At 40.4% G+C, this 24,098-nt stretch overlaps 1 protein-coding gene across 2 annotated transcripts in view; it reads right to left on the bottom strand.

The window, feature by feature from the left end:
- Positions 1-24,098, bottom strand: part of PCCB (propionyl-CoA carboxylase subunit beta) — an 85,585-nt gene that overhangs the window by 26,374 nt on the left and 35,113 nt on the right. For both annotated transcript variants that reach the window (XM_007170359.3, XM_057545019.1), the window contains 3 exons: positions 20,397-20,505; positions 19,027-19,147; positions 17,057-17,138 (listed from right to left, as the gene is read on the bottom strand). In XM_007170359.3, coding sequence (XP_007170421.1) covers positions 17,057-17,138; positions 19,027-19,147; positions 20,397-20,505 — 312 coding nt within the window. The remainder of the gene's footprint in view (positions 1-17,056; positions 17,139-19,026; positions 19,148-20,396; positions 20,506-24,098) is intronic.

The raw sequence follows: 24,098 nt of genomic DNA, 5'->3' as shown, positions 1-24,098 counted from the left end.
TTTATCAATTTTTAAACTGAAACTGAATTTTAAATCACAGTTCAAAATCCTTTACCTTCTCCTAAAGTTAGAGAAATTCATCTATGCTTCTTTAAATATTTCACTTATTATATTTAGTTCTCTGATCTATTTGTAGTTTATTTTTGTATATAGTATAAACTACAAATAAAATTTTATATTTTCCTAACCAGCTATCCAGTTGTCTAGCACCATTTTTTATTTATTTTTTTTGCAGGGCCACACTGCACGGCTTGTGGGATATTAGTTCCCCAACCAGGGATTGAACCCGGGCCCTTGGCAGTGAGAGAGCAGAGTCCTAACCACTGGACTGCCAGGCAATTCCCTAGCACCATTTATTAAAAAGCTAATCTTTGCCCCTGGAATTTGACATAATACCTTTATCATATGTACCAGAATTCTATATGTACTTGAATCAACTTCTAGCTTTTCTATTCTATTCCACTGATCTATTTATGTGCCAGGACTACACTGTTATAACTATAGTATGCTTTAATAAAGGATATGGCCATAGCTTTTCTTTTGATGTTCTGATATTAACTCAATATCCAGAAACAAGGGATGTCTCTGCATCTGTTCAAGTCTATTTTCATGGTTTTCAGAAGTTTTAAAATTTGCCCCATAAGTTTATTACTAAATATTTTATCTTTATTGCTATGCAAAAGGAGTTTTTACATTACCACAACAGAATTGGTTACTGTTTGTGTATATGAAGACTATTCCTAGGTTAATTTTATATCCTGTTCCCTATTTATTGTTTCAGTCTTATCACGCATTCCCTAGGATTTTTAGCATATTATGTCATACACAAGCATAGGTCAACTTTTGCAAAGCTTTTTGCCTCTAATTGATCTTCTTCTTTATCTAACTGCATTGGCTAATACCTCCAGTACAATGTTAAATAATAGTGGAGATAGAGAGCATCCTTGCCTTGTCCCAGATCTTAGTGTAAGTATTTCCATATTAAGTAAGATGCTTGGTTTTGGAAAAGTGTATATTAAACTCTATCATGTTAAGTATTCATCAATTCCTACTTTCTTGAGTGTTCCTATTAGAAATGGGTGTTGAATTTTCTTAAAGCCTTTTCTCAGCATGTATGAAAACAACCATATAATCTTTCTCCTGTCTATCTATTAATGCAGTACATTATAGATTTTCTAGAACCAACCTTGCACTCCTACAATAAATCCCACTTGCTTATGGTATACAATTTTAACATGGTGTTGGAGTCTGTTAGCTAACATTTATTTGGTATTGTTGCATCAATATTGGTAAGTGATGCCAATCTGAAATCTTTTTCAGTTCTAGCTTTATCAGGTTCAGGTATCAATGTCATACTTGTTTCATAAAAAGAATTTGTAAAGGGTGTGTGTGTGTGTGTGTGTGTGTGTGTGTGTGTGTGTGTTTACTGTCTATGATCTGAAATAATTTATGTAGCACTGTGATTCTTTGGTCTTTGAAGGTTTCATAGAATTCCCACATGAAACTATCTGGGCCTAGTGCTATTTTTGTGAAATAACTACTATGTAATTTGGTCCACTTAGGCTTTCTACCTCTAATGGGGTCAATTTTGGGTAAAATGCATTTTCCAAATAAAATGTCCAATTCACCTAACCTCTTATGATTTTTAAATTTCTTCTATCTCTATCATTTCTCCTTTCCACTTTTTACTTGTGCCTTTTTTTAAAGTTAGCTAGTAGTTACTCTATTCCATTAGTTACAGCTATTTTTCTATTTCCCAAGTCATAAAATTTCTGCTTTCATCCTTATTAAATCCTGTCTTGTTATTCTTTAGAATATTTTTCCCCAGCTTTTTGAGTGGAGAATTTAGTTTCTTTTCCTTCTTTCATTTTTTACTAAGCAATTAAGGCTATACATTTTCCTCCTCTCATAGATAGTATTCCATAGATTTTGATATGTAGTGTTTTCATTATCTTTATTCTCTTAGAATTCTGTCATTTGGCTTATATTTTCTCCTTTTATTCAGGAATTAACAGAAGATTTATTTTTAAATGAGACACTGCTTTTATTGTTGTAGCTATAAATTTCTAGTAATTTCTAGTCTTAATCATTGTTTTTGTAATATTTTGCTTTATGGACTGCTAGGATGCTTTCTTTCTGACCAAATATGTGATCAACTTTTGTGACTGTTCCATGTGCACTTGAGAATAAGATTCATTGCCTATTACCAGGCTGTAAAGTCTGAAACAGATCTTTAATATCTATCTGTGATGTTATTGAGGTCTTCTATATCTTACTTATTTTTGTCCATTTGACATACTTTGTACTAATTATGGTGCATTTAAATCTATTATTATTTGTTTCTACCTATGTCTCCTTGGACATCCTATAGTTTCTCCTTTTTAAAGATGGTAGTTGTATCATTTAGGGCATAGATCTTTTACATCATCACTGTGAATTATGGCTTTTAGCATCTGAAAATGTCTTTCCTTGTCACAGTAAATACTTGAATTTCACATCACCCAATATTAGGCTCACACACACACTGCATTGTTTCTGTTCTCCTGACATACCTTTCCCCATCCCTTACGTTTAACTTTTCAGAATCACTTTGTCTCTTGTACACCACATATAGTTGGTCTTGCTTTATGAGGGAAATTGAACATCCTTTTCTTTTAATAAATGAGATAAACAAGTTTAATAAATAAGTTAGGCCATTCATATTTATTGCTATTTCAGATGTTTTTTATTCTTGTAATTATTCTGTGTACCATGTTATATTTACTGTTCAAGTAATATGCTTTATGTTGCTGTTTACAAAGATTTATATTTTTGGTCTAGTGGTTACCTTTGTAATTATACCTTTTTAATGCCCTTAGTCTGTTTCCTCATTTAATGTCTTATTAACGGGGTTGTCTACTATTAATATCTGTTGAGTCACAACAATCAGTATACTTATTCTGTTATACTCTTTCACTCTTCCTTCTCTTCCATCTTTCAGTGGCATTTTTTCTGCAACTGAAACATAGCATTTATACATTGTTCTCTACCCTCATTCCCAACCTTATTTTAGTCTTATAATTAAATAAGCACCATCGATTCTTTTCCTAAAATTTGTCCAGTAATCTTTTGGTTGGATGAAACTCATCCTCTAGTAGCTTCCTCAAGAAGAGCCTGGGAACACAGAATTCCCTCAGTTTTAGCTGGTTTTCTTTAGTCTTAATACATGAACATCAGCTTGGCCAGATATAAAATCCTTAGTCTTTCCTGGAGTCTCCGGGAAGTGCTTCTCTATTGTTGCCTTGCTTTGTTGTTGCTTTTGAAAAGTCTGATGCTACTCTAATTCTCCCATCCTTGTAAGTTATTTGATCTTTTTGCCTCAAAGTCTTGAGGATTTTTCTTTTCAAAATCTTATAGTGGGACTTCCCTGGTGGTCCAGTGGGTAAGACTCCATGCTCCCAATGCAGGGGGCCTGGGTTCGATCCCTGGTCGGAGAACAAGATCCCGCATGCATGCTGCAATTAAGAGTCCACATGCCACAACTAAGAAGCCCACAAGCCGCAACTAAGAGTCCACATGCCGCAACTAAGAAGTCTGCATGCCCCAACTAAAGGTCTCACATGCCACAACAAAGATCCCACGTGCCACAACAAAGACCTGGTGCAGCCAAAAAAAAAAAAATCTAATAGTTATATGTGGATATTTACTCGAGTTTGATCATTCTTGGTTAATTTTCCCATACACTCAGTGAGCTATTTCATTATGTAGCTCTGGGTCTTTTTCTGGGATGTCTTCTTGGATTACAGTTTTAAACATTAATTCTCTTCCTGTTTGTCCTTCGCCAGACACTCCAGTTATATGTATGTTCAGTCTTCTTTGCCTATCTTCCATTTTAGTCACTTTTTTCTGATTTTTTTTACCTTTTTCTTTATGTTTTTGGTTGTTTTCCCACTTTTCTTCAACATTCCTTATTAAATTTCATTCAAATACACTCTCCCTAGAGCACTTTATAATTCTGTCTTCATTTCTGATATATGATTTTGTCCTCCCCCCCATTTTAATTCAGTTACCTCTAACTGTACTTCTTCCTATTTTATGTCCATTCTGTCATTAGTTTCTGAATTTGATTTTCATAACTCAGGTGATGATTTGAGGCTACTGAACTCAACTGCAGTGTGATCATATGCTGAATGACTAACTTTTACAATGAAGGGAGTTTTGTCAAGTGAAGTTTTTTATTCTCATTTTTGGTTTTCTTATCTTAGTAGCTCTGTATAGATAAACTACTTGTATCTGCATTTTGTGGACAGGGTTGACAGTTTGGGATGGTGAACAAGATTCCCAGTTCAAGAGCGCCCTCTTCTGTCAGTATAACAAAGTGCCACTTAGTTAATGGGTGTCTTGATATTAGAGAGGGTGGTAGGGAAAGGGGTAGTATGACCTTCAGTTTTTTGTTTTTATCTTGCAGACACATAAATTTACCTCTTTCTTCATTTTTCCTTCACTTCACAATTTCCAAAGGTGCCTCTCTCTTCCTTTTTAATTTTTTCTTCCCTAGAAGGAATGCCCTTCCAGGCTTTCTTAATTCTTGTGCATGTTTAAGTCCCTCCCCTTAAGTAACTCTTCTAACCTAACAGGACTCTTTTCCAGTATTTTCACTCTTATAGTGAAAAGAGTGAACTTTCTCTCCCTGAGTGATTTCTTCTAAATTCCCTTCTCTTTCTTCTGAGCAGTGTCTCAACACTTCTTCCAGCTCTCCACAGAGACTTGTTGCCAAAATTCAAGAAACAGTCCTACTAGAAAGTGGTGTTTAGGGACTTCCATGGTGGTCCAGTGGTTAAGACTCTGAGCTTCCAATGCAGGGGGCCTGGGTTAGATCCCTGGTCAGGGAACTAGATCCCTCATGCATGCCACAACTAAGAAGTCTGCATGCCACAACTAAGAGTCCACATGCTGCAACTAAAGATCCCGCATGCCACAACTAAGACCCAGCACAGCCAAAAATAAATAATAATAAATTTTTTTAAAAGTGGTATTTATTGTTCTACTTATTGTTATATGAAGTTTGTAGTTTCCTGTCTTACAATTATGATAAAGGAATGGAAATGGTAGTTTTATTTTTTCTTCTTATTGACCTACATATAGTTTTTCAAGTATGTGTAGAGTTTTGGATTCAGGAGACTTTGACTACCCAGAAATACCACCTTCCCCCTCTTTTTTTTTTAAACAATTTTAAGAATTCATGCTCATTGACAAAATTCCATTACTGAGTTCTGATCCAATGGATATAGTCACAAAAACATACTAATACACACAGATGTTTACTGCAGCACTGCTATAACAACAAAAACTGTAAAAGATTTAAATGTCCATCAGTACAGTAATGTTTAAATAATGTTCCATCCATACAATGGAGTACTATACAGTCATTATAATGAATAAGGTAGACCTGTATGCCATGATAGGGAAAGAAAGTGAAAAAAGAGTAAGGTGTGAAAGTGTCTATAATACAATCTTTTTTCAGTTAAAAGTAAATATATTGATATATATTTGACATATAAATAAATTTTTTTCTGGAAAGATACACAAGAAACTTAATAGTGCTTTGCTTACCTCTGGGAAAGACTGATAAGAAAGAGAGAGAAAATATTTGCATTTCATTTTACATGTTTCTATACTTTTTTTCCTTTGTACATATTATTCGCTTTTATTTAAAAAGGATTTAGAGAGTGTAGCAGAGACTCCTAAGTATCCACCAAAAATCCAGCTTCTGTTTCTACCACTGTAAAAGAAACGATGGGCAAATGCCTATCATATTTCCTAACCTCCCCTGCAGTTAGATGTGGCTATTTGACTATGTTTTCTACAATGGACTTAAATACAGTATTAAAAATGAAACAGAATATATTTATTAAACTTCTAGCTCAAAAGTTCAAGAAGGAAAAAAAAATGATTAACTGAAAGAAAGCACAAAAGGAATTAATCAATAAAAAAGTAGAAAATACACAGCTTTAAAAAGAAACAAAAATTAAACAAAGAGTTGATTCTCTGAAACACATCAATAAAATATTTCAACTACTAGGTAACTATCAAAAAAATATAAAACAAGAAATGTCAGAGAAAACCACTGAAACAGATTTTGCTAATCTTCTGAGACTATATAACCCTGCATAATCCTATGCAGGTAAAATTTAAAATCTGGAATAGGTAATTCATAGAAAAAATATATATAGTTTACCAAAACTGGCTCAGTAGTTGCGGCACACGGGCTTAGCTGCTCCGCGGCATGTGGGATCTTCCTGGACCAGGGACTGAACCCATGTCGCCTGCATTGGCAGGCAGACTCCTAACCACTGCACCACCAGGAAAATCCCTCCAGATCTTCAAAGAGCAGATAATCCCAATGCTACTTCAATTGTTCCAAAGCATAGAAAACTTGCAAATTCTCATTATGACACTTTATGAACTGAACTATGTACCCCCACCCCCAAAATTCATACATTGAAGCCTAACCCCCAATGTGATTATGTTTGGAGACAGAGCCTTTAAGGAGATAAAGTAAATGAGGTCATAAAGGTTGGGGCCCTAATTTGAAAGGCCTGGCGTCCTTTTAAGAGGAAAAGACACCAGAGATCTCTCTTTCTTGCGCACAGAGAAGAAAGGCCACATCGGGACACAGTGAGAAGGCAGCCATCTGCAAACCAGAAGAGAGGGCTCACCAGAAACCAATTCTGCTGGCACCTCAATCCTGGACTTCTAGCCTCCAGAACCGCGAGAAAATTAATTTTTGTTTAAGCAATTCAGTCTGTGGTATTTTGTTATGGCAGCCCTAGCAAACTAATAAATGATGCAAGAGCACTGACACCAAAACCTGATTTTAAAATAACACCACCTCCTCAAAGAAGGGACAGTCTGGGAGTTTGGGATCGACATGTAAATACTGCTATACTTAAAATGGATAACCAACAAGGCCCTACTGTATAGCACAGGGAACTCTGCTCAATGTTATGTGGCAGTCTGGGTGGTAGGGGACCTTGGGGGAGAATGGATACATGCATATGTATGGCTGAGTCCCTTTGCTGTGCACCTGAAACTATCAAAACATTGTTAATCGGCTATACTCCAATATAAAATTAAAAGGTTAAAATAAATAAAATACCCCCAAAATCAGCTAACATTCCATGATATTGATGTAAACATTCAAAATAAAACATTTATAAAATATAACAAGTATTAAGATATATTTACAAATAGAACTAAGAAAAATCATGTGATTATCTCTATAAATGCTGAAAGGGCATTTAGCAATGTTCAATACCCATCCGTGATTTAAAAAGAAAACAAGTAGGTAACAACAAAAATTAAAATAGGAACCAGTGTGGGATAGGGAGGGTGGGAGAGAGACGCAAGAGGGAGGGGACATGGGGATATACGTATACATATAGCTGATTCACTTTGTTATATAGCAGAAACCAACACAACATTGTAAAGCAACTATACTCCAGTAAAGATGTTAAAAAAAAATAGGAAGCAGTGGTAGCTTTCTTAACATGAGAAAAAGATATAAAATTAGGAAACACTAATGACAGTCTCTCTAAAGTTAGGAACAAAACAAAGATGCCCACTATGACAACCACTGCTTATCACTGCATTTGATAATATATGGAGGTACAGTCAATGCAACTGAACAAGAGAAATAAATGATATAACATAACTGGAAAGGAAAAGACAAAACTATTTGTATGTAGGCAATATACTAATATACTTGAAAAAGCCAAAAGAATTAACAGTGAAAAACTATAACAAATAATAAGAGAACTTAATAGGTAATTGGATACAAAATTGATAAACAGAATCAAAAGCTTTCATATATACCTAAAAAACAACAGAAGATAGAAAAGACCCCATCTACAATAAAAAGATACTTAGGCATAAACAAGGAAATCTTTAAAATAGTCAAGGAGAAAAAAGTACAGTTTAACAAATAAAAATGCAAACTGTGTTTTTAGATTGTTTCAGATTCATAAGGATGTCAATTTTCCCTAGTTAGTGCATAAATTTAATGGGATCCCAATAAAAACAACAAAAGGATACCCTACTTCCACCCCCCGCTTTCACCCTAAAACAAGACAAACTGATTTCTAAATTTCATATGGAAAAATAAACAAGACTAGGCAAGAAAATTCCAAGAAAAGAATAATCAAGAGGAACTATCTCTACCAGATGTGAAAGCGTACCATCAACTGAATAATTAAGGCAGTATGGTATTGGTCAAGTGTTGGTGACAATGTTAAGGCACCAGAACTCTCAAATGCTGCTGGCAGGAGTGCAAACTGACTCAGCCTTTGAAGAACCCTTGGGCAGGGTCCACTAAGGCTCCATGTATGCCTGGCTATGAGGCGGTACTTCCACTCCTCACTACAGATTCAACAGAAATGTGGAAGCTTGTTTATTCGTTTATTTACCAAAATTGCATAATAGACTGATCATATCAGAACTATCTGTAAAAATCCCAAACTAGAAATTACCCAAATGCCCACCAACAGTAGATAAACTGTGGTCTGTTCATACAAAAGACTAAGGAGAGCAGAGGGCAGACAGCAGAAGCAAGAAGAACTACAATCCTGCAGCCTGTGAAACAAAAACCACATTTACAGAAAGACACACAAGATGAAAAGCCAGAGGGCTATGTACCAGATGAAGGAACAAGATAAAACCCCAGAAAAACAACTAAATGAAGTGGAGATAGGTAATCTTCCAGAAAAAGAATTCAGAATAATGATAGTGAAGATGATCCAAGACCTCAGAAAAAGAATGGCAGCAACGATCGAGAAGATGCAAGAAATGTTTAACAAAGACCTAGAAGAATTAAAGAACAAACAAACAGAGATGAACAACACAATAACTGAAATGAAAAATATAGTAGAAGGAATCAATACAAGAATAACTAAGGAAGAAGCACGGATAAGACACCTGGAAGACAGAATGGTGGAATTCACTGCCATGGAACAGAATAAAGAAAAAAGAAGGTAAAGAAATGAAGACAGCCTAAGAGACCTCTGGGAGAATAAACACAACAACATTCACATTATAGGGGTCCCAGAAGGAGAAGACAAAGAGAAAGTACCCAAGAAAATATTTGAAGAGATTATAGTCAAAAACTTCCCTAACATGGGAAAGAAAATAGCCACCCAAGTCCATGAAGCACAGAGAGTCCCAGGCAGGATAAACCCAAGGAAAATCACGCCGAGACACACAGTAATCAAATTGACAAACCTTAAAGACAAAGAAAAATTATTGAAAGCAACAAGGGAAAAAAGACAAATAACATACAAGGGACTCCCATAACGTTAACAGCTGATTTCTCAGCAGAAACTCTACAAGCCAGAAAGGAGTGGCATGATATATTTAAAGTGATGAAAGGGAAGAACCTACAACCAAGATTACTCTACCCGGCAAGGATCTCATTCAGATTCGACGGAGAAATCAAAAGCTTTACAGACAAGCAAAAGCTAAGAGAATTCAGCACCATCAAACCAAATCTACAATAAATGCTGAAGGAACTTCTTTCAGTGGGAAACACAAGAGAAGAAAGGGACCTACAGAAACAAACTCATAGGGCTTCCCTGGTGGTGCAGTGGTTAAGAATACGCCTGCAAGGGCAGGGGACATGGGTTCGAGCACTGGCCCGGGAAGATCCCATGTGCCAAAACTACTGAGTCTGTGCTCTACAGCCCGCAAGCCACAACTACTGAGCCCACATGCCACAACTACTGAAGCCCGCGCGCCTAGAGCCCGTGCTCAACAAGAGAAGCCACGACAATGAGAAGCCCATGCACCGCAACAAAGAGTAGCCCCTGCTCACAACTAGAGAAAGCCCGCACACAGCAACGAAGACCCAACACAGCCAAAAATAAATAAATAAATAAATTTATTTATTTTTTTAAAAAACAAACAAACTCATAACAATTAAGAAAATGGTAATAGGAACATACATATCGATAATTACCTTAAACGTGAATGGATTAAATGCTCCAACCAAAAGACACAGGCCTGCTGAATGGATACAAAAACAAGACCCATATATATGCTGTATCTACAAGAGACCCACTTCAGACCTAGGGACACATACAGACTGAAAGTGAGGGAATGGAAAACGATATTCCATGCAAATGGAAATCAAAAGGAACCTGGAGTAGCAATACTCCTATCAGATAAAATAGACTTTAAAATAAAGAATGTTACAAGAGACAAAGAAGGACAGTACATAATGGTCAAGGGATCAATCCAAGAAGAAGATATAACAATTATAAATATATACACACCCACCATACGAGCATCCCAATACATAAAGCAACTGCTAACAGCTATAAAAGAGGAAATCAGCAGTAACACAATAATAGTGGAGAACTTTAACATCTCACTTACACCAATGGACAGATCATCCAAACAGAAAATTAATTAGGAAACACAAGCTTTAAATGACACAAAAGACCAGATAGATTTAATTGATAGTTATAGGACATTCCATCCAAAAACAGCAGATTACACTTTCTTCTCAAGTGCACACGGAACATTCTCCAGGATACATCACATCTTGGGTCACAAATCAAGCCTCAGTAAATTTAAGAAAATTGAAATCATATCAAGCATCTCTTCTGACCATAATGCTATGAGATTAGAAATCAATTACAGGGGCTTCCCTGGTGGCACAGTGGTTAAGAATCCGCCTGCCAATGCAGGAGACACGGGTTTGAGCCCTGGTCTGGGAGGATCCCACATGCCGCGGAGCAACTAAGCCCGTGAGCCACAACTACCGCGCCTGCGCTCTAGAGCCCGCGAGCCACAACTACTGAGCCCGCGTGCCACAACTACTGAAGCCTGCGCACCTAGAGCCCGTGCTCCGCAACAAGAGAAGCCACCGCACCGCAACAAAGAGTAGCCCCCGCTCAGTGCAACTAGAGAAAGCCCGCGCACAGCAACGAAGGCCCAACACAGCCAAAAATAAATAAATTTTTAAAAAAATCAATTACAGAGAAAAAAACGTACAAAACACAAACGCATGGAGGCTAAACAATACGTTACTAAATAACCAAGAGATCACTGAAGAAATCAAAGAGGAAATCAAAAAATACCTAGAGACAAATGACAACGAAAACATGACGATCCAAAACCTATGGGATGCAGCAAAAGCAGTTCTAAGAGGGAAGTTTATAACAATACAAGCCTACCTGAAGAAACAAGAAAAATCTCAAATAAACAATCTAACCTTACACCTAACGGAACCTTACACCTAAAGAAGAACAAACAAAACCCAAAGTTAGCAGAAAGAAAGAATTCATAAAGATCAGAGCAGAAATAAATGAAATAGAAACAAAGGAAACAATAGCAAGATCAATAAAACTAAAAGCTGGTTCTTTGAGAAGATAAACAAAATTGATAAACCATTAGCCAGACTCATCAAGAGGGAGAGGACTCAAATCAAGAAAATTAGAAATGAAAAACGAGAAGTTACAACAGACACCGGAGAAATACAAAGCATCCTAAGAGATTACTACAAGCAACTCTATGCCAATAACATGGACAACCTGGAAGAAATGGACAAATTCTTAGAAAGGTATAACCTTGCAAGACTGAACCAGGAAGAAATAGAAAATAGGAACAGACCAATCACAAGTAATGAAATTGAAACTGTGATTAAAAATCTTCCAACAAACAAAAGCCCAGGACCAGATGGCTTCACAGGTGAATTCTATCAAACATTTAGAGAAGAGCTAACACCCATCCTTCTCAAGCTCATCTAAAAAATTGCAGAGGAAGGAACACTCCCAAACTAATTCTATGAGGCCACCATCACCCTGATACCAAAACCAGACAAAGATACTACAAAAAAAGAAAATTACAGACCAATATCACTGATGAATATAGATACAAAGATCCTCAACAAAAAACTAGCAAACAGAATCCAACAACACATTAAAAGGATCAAACACCATGATCAAGTGGGATTATCCCAGGGATGCAAGGATTCTTCAATATATGCAAAATCAAAGTGATACACCATATTAACAAATTGAAGAAGAAAAACCATAAGACCATCTCAATAGATGCAGAAAAAGCTTTTGACAAAATTCAACACCCATTTATGATAAAAACTCTCCAGAAAGTGGGCACACAGGGAACCTACCTCAACATAATAAAGGCTATATATGACAAACCCACAGCAAACATCATTCTCAATGGTGAAAAACTGAAAGCATTTCCTCTAAGATCAGGAACAAGACAAGGTTGTCCACTCTCACCACTATTATTCAACATAGTTTTCGAAGTCCTAGCCACAGCAATCAGAGAAGAAAAAGAAATAAAAGGAATACAAATTGGGAAAGAAGAAGTAAAACTGTCACTGTTTGCAGATGACATGATACTAGAGAATCCTAAAGATGCTACCAGAAAACTACTAGAGCTAATCAATGAATTTGGTAAAGTTGCAGGATACAAAATGAATGCACAGAAATGTCTTGCATTCCTATACACTAATGATGAAAAATCTGAAAGAGAAATTAAGGAAACATTCCCATTTACCACTGCAACAAAAAGAATAAAATACCTAGGAATAAACCTACCAAGGGAGACAAAAAACCTGTATGCAGAAAACTATAAGACACTCATGAGAGAAACTAAAGATGATACCAACAGATGGAGAGATATACCATGTTCTTGGATTGGAAGAATCAATATTGTGAAAATGACTATACTATCCAAAGCAATCTACAGATTCAGTGCAATCTCTATCAAATTACCAATGGCATTTTTTTACAGAACTAGAACAAAAAGTCTTAAAATTTGTATGGAGACACAAAAGACCCCGAATAGCCAAAGCAGTCTTGAGGGAAAAAAACGGAGCTGGAGGACTTCAGACTATACTACATAGCTACAGTAATCAAGACAATATGGTACTGGCACAAAAACAGAAATATAAATCAATGGAACAGGATAGAAAGCCCAGAGATAAACCCACGTAGCTATGGTCAACTAATCTATGACAAACGAGGCAAGGATATACAATGGAGAACAGACAGTCTCTTCAATAAGTGGTGCTGGGAAAACTGGACAGCTACATGTAAAAAATGAAATTAGAACACTCCCTAACACCACAAACAAAAATAAACTCAAAATGGATTAGAGACCTAAATGTAAGACCGGACACTATAAAACTCTTAGAGGAAAACATAGGAGGAACACTCTTTGACATAAATCACAGCAAGATCTTTTTTGATCCACTTCCTAGAGTAATGGAAATAAAAACAAAAATAAACAAATGGGACCTAATGAAACTTAAAAGCTTTGCAAAGCAAACTACAAACAAGACAAAAAGGCAACCCTCAGAATAGGAGAAAATATTTGCAAATGAATCAACGGACAAAGGATAAATCTCCAAAATATATAAACAGCTCATGCAGCTCAATATTTAAAAAACAAACAACCCAATCAAAAAATGGGCAGAAGACCTAAATAGACATTTCTCCAAAGAAGACATACAGATGGCCAAGAAGCACATCAAAAGCTGCTCAACATCATTAATTATTAGAGAAATGCAAATCAAAACTACAATGAGGTATCACCTCACACCAGTTAGAATGGGCATCATCAGAAAATCTACAAACAACAAATGCTGGAGAGGGTGTGGAGAAAAGGGACCCCTCTTGCACTGTTGGTGGGAATGTAAATTGATACAGCCACTATGGAGATTCCTTAAAAAACTAAAAACAGAATTACCATATGACCCAGCAATCCCACTACTGGGCATATACCCAGAGAAAACCATAATTCAAAAAGACACATGCACCGCAATGTTCACTGCAGCACTATTTACAATAGCCAGGTCATGGAAGCAACCTAAATGCCCATCGACAGGCAAATGTATAAAGAAGATGTGGTACATATATACAATGGAATATTACTCAGCCATAAAAAGGAACGAAATTGGGTCATTTGTAGAGACGTGGATAGATCTGGAGACTGTCATACAGAGTGAAGTTAAGTCAGAAAGAGAAAAACAAACATCGTATATTATTGCATATATGTGGAACCTAGAAAAATGGTACAGATGAACCAGTTTGCAGGGCAGAAATTGAGACACAGATGTAGAGAACAAACTTATGGACACCAAGGGGGGGAAGTGGTGGTGGGGGGTGTTGGTGGTGGGATGAATTGGGAGATTGGGATTGACATATATACACTAATACGTATAAAATGGATAACTAATAAGATCCTGCTGTATAAAAAAATAAATAAAATTCTAAAATTTTTTTTAAAAAGCATCAAAAAAAAAAAAAAAGGCTAAGGAGAACCATGAGAATAACATGCATTGCAACAATATGGACGAATTTCAGTCATCTCATTGAATGAAAGCAGCCAGACGGAAAAGACTACACACTAAATGATTCCATTTATATAGTATACAAAACCAAGAAAAACTAATTTATGCTGTTAAAGGTCAAGATGGTGGTTTCCCTCAGGGGCTTGGTGGGAAAACAATGCCTGAAAGAGAACACTGGGGAGGCTTGTCTGTTTCTCTATGTGATGCATTTATTTGATCTATTCTATATAAATGTTTCTGTTATTTAGGAGGATTTATATTTATTTTAATAATGGTTACCTCTGTAACTATACCTCTTTAATGACCTTAGTTCCCTGGATTTAGCAATTTGGAGAGGCCATTAGGAGAGCTGTCATACAACAGAGGGAGAAAAGCAGAAGCCAGATTCCAGAGAGGAATAAAGGAAGAAGAGACAAGAGGAGTTTAAGGAAAAAGGCAGAAAAGACTGTGGACATCAGTTAAACAGAGATTCAGGTTAAGAAGGGTTTGGTTTAGCAGACAAGAAGTCCATACATGTTCAAACACATTTATTGCCAAGAGGAAGGAGTTAAGAGAGGGAGAAGAAGTTAAACCAGTCAAGAAAGCAAGATGCCAGATAGGAAGCAATGGAGTGAGGAGCCCAGGTGAAGGCACCTCATTCTTTGAGCCTGGGGAGACACGGAGGGATGGTGGAGAGGGAGAAACAGGCACCTACGGAGAGTGATGAACCTGATGCTCTCAATTTTCTCCATGAAGGAAATGCTGATGTCATCTGATCAGAGTGGGGAACAGAGAAGGAAGTTAGGGTTTCGATCAGGGAAAGTGAAGAAGATAAAAACAGGAGCTGAGGGGAGGTTCACGGCACATATTCAAGCCAGAGACCAGAGAGGTGAACCGAGGGCCCAGCTCAGGCTGGAGCAAGGCTCCGGGGCTTTCCTCTGGCAGGCTCAGGCCCCACTGGCAACATGGGTGGGTGGATGAATAAGTGACTGGATGAATAAGTGACTGGATGGATGGATGGATGGATGGATGGATGGATGGATGGATGGGTGTGTGGATGGATGGATGGATGGATGGATGGATGGATGGATGGATGGGTGTGTGGATGGGTGGGTGGATGGATGGATGGATGGATGGGTGTGTGGATGGATGGATGGATGGATGGATGGATGGGTGTGTGGATGGGTGGGTGGATGGATGGATGGATGGATGGATGGGTGTGTGGATGGATGGATGGATGGATGGGTGTGTGGATGGGTGGGTGGATGGATGGATGGATGGATGGATGGGTGTGTGGATGGATGGATGGATGGATGGATGGATGGATGGATGGATGGATGGGTGTGTGGATGGGTGGATGGATGGATGGATGGATGGATGGATGGATGGATGGATGGGTGGGTGGGTGGATGGATGGATGGATGGATGGATGGATGGATGGATGGATGGGTGGATGGGTGTGTGGATGGGTGGTTGGATGGATGGATGGATGGGTGTGTGGATGTGTGGATGGATGGATGGATGGATGGATGGATGGCTGCAGCCTTGAACCAGGGATGGGACTCCACAGGGCAAAAGGAGAATTGGAGCATGGATGACACAGACCCCATTTTACCTTCTTCACACTATTCTTGGACCTAAAACTACCCATGCCATGTATGCTTTTGTTCTCTGAATCTCTCAAGCAAATGTGAGGTCGCCGAGGCAGGGTTTCTGTCCATCACAGTGTCACACAGCACCAACACTGAGAACAGGGCCTGGCTGTTAACATCTGGCACAATGGCAGAGTCCAAGCTGGGCCAGGAAGGCAGAGGCCAGGAGGGGCAGAGGGCTCCAGAGGAATGGGATGATTGAGGGCTGGAGAGTCCAGGAGCAGAGGTGGTGAGAGACGGACAGGACAACTGTGAGGGTGTAGAGAGTACTGAAGGCTAAGGTCAGAGGAGGACATGCTGGTAGAATCGGGCTCAAATGGTGCTCAGCAGGCTAAGAACCCAGCAATGAGGAGGGGCAGAGCCCGGCCACGGCTGCTGACTCACGCTGACTCCCCACAGCACAGGGAGGAGGAACAGGTCACTGGGAGAGCCAGAACCCCGGGAGAGGCCGTGCCCACAGAGCCGTCTGGGTTCAGTTAAGCGAGAAGAGCTAAGAGCACAGTGCGTGTAGGAAAGTATGAGGGAGACAATGGCCATCAACAGATGCCCCCAGTTCACCCCAACACTGTCTCTTCACTTAATGACCCAGGAACCTGCTACACCAAGAAAAAGGTTACAAACGACTCCCGTCCTCCTCCGACCTACACACACACCCCTCAAGCCTGTCACAGGACACCTTGTGTACTCTCTTTTCTCTAGAGAAAAAAAAAATGCCCTCTGAGCACGAGGCTCCAAACAGAGGTACATGAAGAGTCATCCTACCTCAACTCCAGGCTCTGGAGACACGGCCCTTTCTCTATGGGTCTCAGAGTGCCAGCTCAAGAGCCCTGAGCTCTGCGGACCCACCTGCCACACCCCCAAGCCCATCCAAGCCAGTAGGGTGGCCACAGCCACTAGCTCTTCCCATAACACACTACTCAGTGCCCTTGTTCTGTGCCACCCCGTGCCCTGCCTGTGTTGCCCAATGGTAAGGCCTGTGGGTCCAGCACTTCCTCACTGAGCCAAAGCACAGTGACATGCACATGGCTGAGCCAGCACAGACAAGACAGACAGATGTGGCACTTACAGAGTGTATGATGTCCACCATGTTGTAGGCTTTGGTAGATTCCAAAGGGACAATTGTATCAAGCTCAGGAACCGGACGGTCACTTTGGATAGAAAAAGAAGCAGGTATAATCAACATGGAAGAGCCCGTTGCCTTCTGTGGGTGGGGAATGGGGGAGGAAAAGGGGGACACACAGCACGGGGGCTGGGCTGATTCTGTCCCTGCTGGGCTTGCAAAGCAGTCCCCAAAGACACATTCCTTTGTTACCACCATATTAAACTGAACCTGAGCTTGATATTAACCCAGAAGATCTTTCTGTTTTCATTCAGAGGGAAAAAAAATGAGCTTATTCCCCTGAATGTGGAGATTCCTTCATTTATCCTCTCTGAACACCTCCTACATTCTAAGTATTGTATGGAGCACCAAAGGACATTGTAGTGAACAAGCCACTGTACCATCAAGCCCAGCTTCCCAGAGAGCTCGGCACCAGCGTCTTGGGTACAGCCCCACCCAGTAACAAAGTCCTCCCTTACTTTTCATGTGCTGTTTACACATATGCATACAGCTTCCCTGGGACTGAATGAAGAGGAGGTATGGCTGGGCCAAAGCAGGCTGTTCAGACATGTCTGGGCCCTTGGACCATAACACCTTCAAATGATGTCCTAAACCTTTCAAGAACCCCAAACAGGGCTTCCCTGGTGGCGCAGTGGTTGAGAATCTGCCTGCCAATGCAGGGGACATGGGTTCGAGCCCTGGTCTGGGAGGATCCCACATGCCGCGGGGCAACTGGGCCCGTGAGCCACAACTACTGAGCCTGCGCGTCTGGAGCCTGTGCTCCGCAACAAGAGAGGCCGCGACAGTGAGAGGCCCACGCACCGCGATGAAGAGTGGCCCCCACTTGCTGCAACTAGAGAAAGCGCTCGCATAGAAACGAAGACCCAACACAGCCGTAAATAAATTCAAAAAAAAAAAGAACCCCAAGCAGTACAGCAGCTCGGAAAAGGAGGCTGTGCCCATCGCTTCTGGGCCTTGTGACCACCCTCCCTCTCATGACTACACACAGTGGGCCACTGATTTTATCCCCTGAGGAGTGAGGCCGAGGCAGACAAGGAGGGGCCCTGGGGACATGACTCTTCAGAGCATCCCTGGCCCAGACACGGCCCCATAGGTAGAAGCCCAGGGCAGTGTCTGAAAACGGTTTCTTCCCGAGGGACACAATTTCAAGTCCTTCTGCAGAAGTATTGCAGGCCAAGTGAGTGCTTCAAAATCAGAGAGGAAACAAAATGGAGAAGACAGCAGCCAGCGGTCTGGAGCTATAGTTCCCCAGCTGGGCTTCTGGCTTAATCTGCGGTGCCCCCCACATCAAGCAGTGGCCGAAATAGCAAGAAGGAAAGAAGGTCTTCACTAGGTGGTCAGCAACACACCCTTCCCCAGGAATGCCCCAGCTTCTGGCCACAAGCAGGCGTGCACAGCACATTTCCTAAAGGGCATGCTGTCTGAATCATTTCACAGTGATTTATTTCATGTTAAGACCAAAAAAAAAAATCTCTCTCAATTCTGGACAAAGACTCAGAAATAATATTTTTTTTGGCCACTTTTTACTCCCAAGCTACTTGTCAGATATTACAGAGAGGAAAAACGTGAATAAAAATAAAATCTCTTGGGATTTCCCTGGCAGTCCAGTGGTTAAGACTCTGTCTGAGCTTCCACTGCAGGGGGCATGGATTTGATCCCTGGTGGAGGAACTAAGATCCTGCATGCCACACAGCGTGGCCAGAAAATTTTTTTTTAATTTCTTTTTAAATCAGTAAATAAAATCCTTCATGGCTCCTATACCCAGACATGCCACCACCATGCCTACACCTGACTCCACTGCACAGTCTACTCCAAGCTGCCCACCAGGGCAGACCCTGGAGGTCCCGCCAGGGCACAGGGGCCAGAGGACAAGCCAACCTGCAAAACGAGAGAAAGAGCTCAGGCCTGCAACTCACCTGGGATCATGGCACTCACGGATGGGGGCCGGGTCCTGATTGCTGAGAGGCAAGTAGTTGAAGAACTCCCGGAGATTACACAAGGCGTCAACGTCGTTTTCAAAAGCTCTGTGGGCCACGCCTGAGAAAACAGGGAGTATATAATGGGCCAGGGCGCCTGTCAGCCCAGAGACGCAGCTTCATGCCCACCTGCCCCCTCTAGGGTGTGTCTGCAGCCGCCCCTCCACTGAGGATGGTACCACACCACACACCTTCAGGCGGACCCTCAGTCCACGCAGCCTGTTCTCTCTGCAAGGGTCACTCCTTTCATCATCCAGGTCTTTGGCCTAGTGTCGCCTACTTGCCGAGGCTTTCCCTGCCCCTCTCCAGAGCACAACTTTCCCCACACCCCTCACTCTCCATCCCTGGACCAGGTGGGAATTCTCGGCACACTTTTCCCTGCAGCACCTATTTCCCTGTTTACTGCCTTACATCTCCCCGAGAGTATCAGCTCCAACGGGGTAGAGGCCAGGCCTGTCTTATCACTGCAGCCCAGCAACTGGAATAATGCCTGGTTATATGTCCATTAACACTCAAGAAAGCTGGACAATAAAAAATAAAAAGGAAAACAGCTGGCACATGTCATGGTACTCAGCAATGGCAGAACAAAGGAGGAAAGAAGGGGAACCACGTGGCCCTGGTAAGGAATCAAGCCATCATTCCTCAAGAACACTCTGAAATCACAGAAGAGCCAAACAGGGCCATAGACATGATAGAGAAAGTGGGGCAGGAAACTCCCTCTCAGGTTCACCCCACCAGACTCCCTGCTTCTACCGCTGCCCCCAGAGTCTCTTCTCTACCAGGCAGCCCAACGGAGCTTTTAAAGTCAGATCATGCCATGTGTCTAATCCAACCACCCTCCTTGCCACTCACCGAGCACACCAGCCCCTCTCCTTCCTCAGAAGCCTCTGCCTGCGATGCTTCTCCCCTAGGTATCCACGCAATACACTCCTTCAAATCTGCTCAGATCTATTGCCCAGTGAGGCCTGTGCTTACCACCCTCATTAAAACTGCAACAATCCCAACCCCCTTTACCCTGTGCTACTTTTTCCACAGCACACATACTTTTATGAATCATAATTCTTATAACCATCATTCTAGTTAGCTCAAAAATTTGAAAGACTATGAAAGCATTAGTAGTAGCCTGTAATTTAATTGAACAAATTTGAGATATAAATCCACCTTTATTACTATACCTGTAGACAATACATGACACTACAGTCTATTCAAAGAAATTCTGTCAGTGAAGTGGTATCTGTAACAGACTATCACTTCTAGCAATTCCTCTTCTCAGTGGCTGACAACAGTAAGTAAGCTTCGAGGCCTCTGACCTGACATGGTGGTGTGGGTCCTGGCGCCCCCGAGCCCCTCCTGGGTAACGTCCTCATTGGTGACAGACTTCACAACATCAGGGCCAGTGATGAACAAGTAGGAGGTGTCCTGAAACCAGAGAATTCCAGAAAGTTCAATCTCAGAGCACCAGAACTCAATGGGGCCATAGAGTTCACACAGCCGAGATGACAAACGCAGAGAAGATAGTGACGTGGTGGCAAAACCAGGTTAGGACGCAGCTCACAGATGCGTATCCAAACTAAAGACCCACGTTTTCCCTGCCTCACTGTCTATCAAAAAACCTTCGTTGCCTGGTTCTCTCCCAGCAAAATGGCCTGCAGTGTGGCTACCAATCATTCATCTGTAGAACACCCTAACAGGTGACCCTTATTCAGAGCTTGCTGCACACCAAGAATTTTTCTAAGCATTTCATGGGATTGTGTCATTAAAGCCTAGGTACTATTATCACCCCATTTACAGATCAGGAAACTGAGGCACTGTGATAGTGTGCAGCTTGCCTAAAATTAATCAGTCACTTTAAGTGAAGCCATCTGGAGACAATGATAATCAATGTTTGGTGCTTTGAGAGAGTGACAGGCTTTAATTTTTAGTTTCTAACTTAAAGATGATAAAGACATATTGTAAAAAATTTAATCAGAATAGGAGATACAGTAGAAAGTAAGTCTACATGCAAGCCCTTATTTCCAGCCCTCTAATTTCCATCCCCAAAGGCGACCACTGTCAGTTTCTCTGACATCCATGCACATGAGCATTTACATACTTTTCCCCTCTTATTTTCTCTCTAGCACATTGTCCTACACACACTGTTCTCAAACTTCTTGAAGATTATTCCGTATCAGTATAGTAGGATATGTATCACAACTTACTTAACTGTCACCTACTGATGGTCCTTTAGACTGTTGCCAGTGTTTTACTTACAACAAGCAATGCTGCAATAATTATCTTACTACAATCATCTCTGTCAGCTCATTGTTCATGTTCTTTGCCCATTCTCCTACTAGATAGTTGTTTTTATATACTAAGGACATTAGTCCTTAGACTATTATCTGTGTTGTATCAGTCTTTATTTTATGGCTCCTTGGTTTGGAATCTTGCTAGAATGGCCTAGCTAGAGAGGTCTATCTTCCACACTCCACACAAAGACTCAAACAAATGTTCATAAGAGCATTACTTGTAACAATCAAAAACTACAAACAGAGACTTCCCTGGTGGCGCAGTGGTTAAGAATCTGCCTGCCAATGCGGGGGACACGTGTTCAATCCCTGGTCCGGGAAGATCCCACATGCCTGAGCAACTAAGCCTGTGCACCACAACTACTGAGCCTATACTCTAGAGCCTGCATGCCACAGCTACTGAGCCCGAATGCTGCAACTACTGAAGCCCACGTGCCTGGAGCCTGTGCTCTGCAGCAAGAGAAGCCACCACAATGAGAAGACCACGTGCTACAACAAAGAGTAGTCCCCACTCACTGCAACTAGAGAAAGCGTGCACGCAGCAACAAAGACCTAACATAGCCAAAAACAAAAAAACTAGAAACAGCCCAATTCCATCAACAAGTGAATCTCAAAATAATTATCCTAAGTGAAAGAAACCAGCCCCGTCAAAAAAAAAAAAAAGAGTACATACTTTTTGTATATATTTTGTACATATACAAAATGTCATTTTGTATGGTTCTGTTTATATAACATTCTAGAAAATGCAAATTAATCCTGTGTGATAAAAAGCAGATGAGGGCTTCCCTGGTGGCACAGTGGTTAAGAATCCGCCTGCCAATGCAGGGGACACGGGTTCGATCCCTGGTCCAGGAAGATCCCACATGCCGCGGAGCAACAAAGCCCGTGCACCACAACTACTGAGCCCATGTTGTGCAACTACCGAAGCCCATGCGCCTAGAGCCCGTGCTCCGCAGCAAGAGAAGCCACTGCAATGAGAAGCTCGCGCACCACAACGAAGAGTAGCCCCCGCTCGCCGCAACTACAGAAGCCTCCGCTCGCCAGAGCAAGAGAAAGCCCGCGTGCAGCAAAGAAGACCCAACACAGCCAAAAATAAATAAATAAAATTTAAAAAAATTTTTTTAATTAAAAAAAAAAGCAGATGAACAGCTACCTAAAGACAGGGCTGGGAGGTAGGAAAGAAAGAATTACAACAATACATGAGGAAACTTTGGGAAGTGATGGTTATGTTCATTATCTGAATTGTGGTCATGGCTTCATGGTTGTATACACGCATCAAAGCTCTAATTGCACAACTTAAAAGTGTATGCAGTTACACCGTATGTCAGTTATATCTCAAAGTTGTAAAAAAAAAAATTGTGGAAATGCAAAGGGTCAAGAATATCCCATATCCATACCACTTAAAGAAAATACGGAAGGACAACTTGCTGTACCAGGTATCAGCATTTGTCATAAAGCAATTGTAATTGATAGTATGGTACTGACTGGCACAGAGATAAGCAAACAGACCAAGAAAGCTCAGTGAAACACTCGATATATGGACGCTTGATTCACAATATAAATGACATCACAGAGCAGGAAAGATTGTTCTTTTCAATAAAAGGCTCTAGGTCAACTAGGTGTCTATACTGGAAAAAAATTTTTTTTAAAATCAAACTAGCCTCTATTTCATACTATGTGTAAAAATCAACTCCAACTTTAGATGCAAACATAAAAGGCAAAATAATAAAACTTTTAGAAAATAGAAAGTATCTTCGTGACTTCAGGGTAGGAAAAAGTTCAAGAACTAAAACACACTACCCATAAAGTATACATATGACATTGGTTCTCCTATCAAAAGAGCACAGAAGCCAGCTTACAGGGACTCCCACTGGCTAAAGGAAGGATAATTTGAGCATCAAAATAATGATAGTACTGTAATGGAATATAAACCACAGAGTAAAATAGGAAATCCATGAACCCATATTAAGTCAATGAAATACACAAATGCCCAAGAAAAGCAGGGCTCGTCCTTAGAGTAGATCACCAACTGATATGAAGCAAGTGGTGGAGCTGGAAAATAACCATCTTGTAAAGATTGGTTTGGACAAGAATCATCAATAGATACTAAATCAAGGAAAAAAAGTATAATGTGGAACAGCATACTTGTATGGTCTCAAAGCATCTCCCCAGTGAGTATCAGTTACAAAGAAAAAACAGTAACTACACAGTGGAGAAACCAGACAACACCTCAACAATGATCAAATTAATGTCACCAATGAAAGGCAGATGGCCATCACTTGCCTCCAGATGTGATCATTTGAGCAGGATACAACATCACTAATGTAGTAGACAGGCTGGGATACCTAATCTGAATCTGATCGTGAGGAAGTACCAGATAAACCCAAATTGAGCAACAATCTATGAAATAATTCATTCTGTAGCCTTCAAAATGTCATGACAAAGAGTCTGAGGAATTGTCACAGAGTAAAGGAAATTAATGCAACATGACAACTAAATGCAATATGTGATCCTGAAATGGATCCTGTACTGGAGAAAGAAAATGCCATTAAGGACATTTTGGGGACAAGTGACCAAACTGGAATCTAGATGGTAGAGTAGACAACAGTATTATATCGGATAGACTACATGTTAGGCATATGTGAAACAAGTCTTAATAAATTTAAAAAGATTGAAATCATACAAACTATCTTGTTTGATCGCAATGGAATGAAACTAGAAACAAGA

Source organism: Balaenoptera acutorostrata, chromosome 4, assembly GCF_949987535.1.
Source record: "Balaenoptera acutorostrata chromosome 4, mBalAcu1.1, whole genome shotgun sequence".
Lineage (NCBI taxonomy): Eukaryota > Metazoa > Chordata > Mammalia > Artiodactyla > Balaenopteridae > Balaenoptera > Balaenoptera acutorostrata.
This window is presented reverse-complemented; position numbering and strand designations above follow the sequence as displayed.